The 551-nt window shown below is 31.8% G+C and overlaps 1 protein-coding gene across 1 annotated transcript in view; it reads left to right on the top strand.

Moving 5' to 3' along the window:
- Window positions 1–373, top strand: part of LOC107583408 (olfactory receptor 6Y1-like) — a 10,484-nt gene extending 10,111 nt beyond the window's left edge. The window contains exon 4 of the mRNA XM_016269612.1: window positions 338–373. Coding sequence (XP_016125098.1) covers window positions 338–373 — 36 coding nt within the window. The remainder of the gene's footprint in view (window positions 1–337) is intronic.
- Window positions 374–551: the final 178 nt, after the last annotated feature.

Genomic DNA, 551 nt, shown 5'->3' with positions numbered 1-551 from the left:
GAAGAACCTTTTGAAGCACCTTTATTTTTAAGAGTGTATAGTGAGAACAGGTGTTCCACAATATTACACAATACATTAATGCTTGCTAAAGCTGGTGATTTGTGGAAATGGGGACTATTGCTAATATTAACTGGAGCAATACTCACAAACAGGTTATGTGTCTGTATCAATGTATTGCCTATGTAAAAATATTCAAAGATTAAATTTTCTATTCTTAGATTTTGCTATGTTTTCATATGCATGCCCCTGCTTCTCCAAGTCTACAGGGAGAAGGGCTGATCCATGAACTAAAGTCCCAAGCTCATGATCTAATATAAATATGTCTGATGATTGGTAGCATAATGTCATTCTGGCAGCTTTGGAGAAGGTATAAACGATAAGAAGTATAAACCATGTGTTTTCTCTGTTTCTCTCTAATGATTTTACTGCAATTACTGTAAAAAATATTATTAGTTTAATAGTAATGTAAAATACTTTTTATTGATTAATCGTTGTGATTGGAATTGAAATTAGTGTAGGAATATTCTGTTATTTTGTGTGTTTGAATAACA

The sequence above is a fragment of the Sinocyclocheilus grahami genome, unplaced genomic scaffold (assembly GCF_001515645.1).
Source record: "Sinocyclocheilus grahami isolate Dianchi unplaced genomic scaffold, SAMN03320097.WGS_v1.1 scaffold53.1, whole genome shotgun sequence".
NCBI lineage: Eukaryota > Metazoa > Chordata > Actinopteri > Cypriniformes > Cyprinidae > Sinocyclocheilus > Sinocyclocheilus grahami.
Note: the sequence above shows the minus strand (reverse complement) of the source record. Positions and strands in the feature narration are given on the sequence as shown.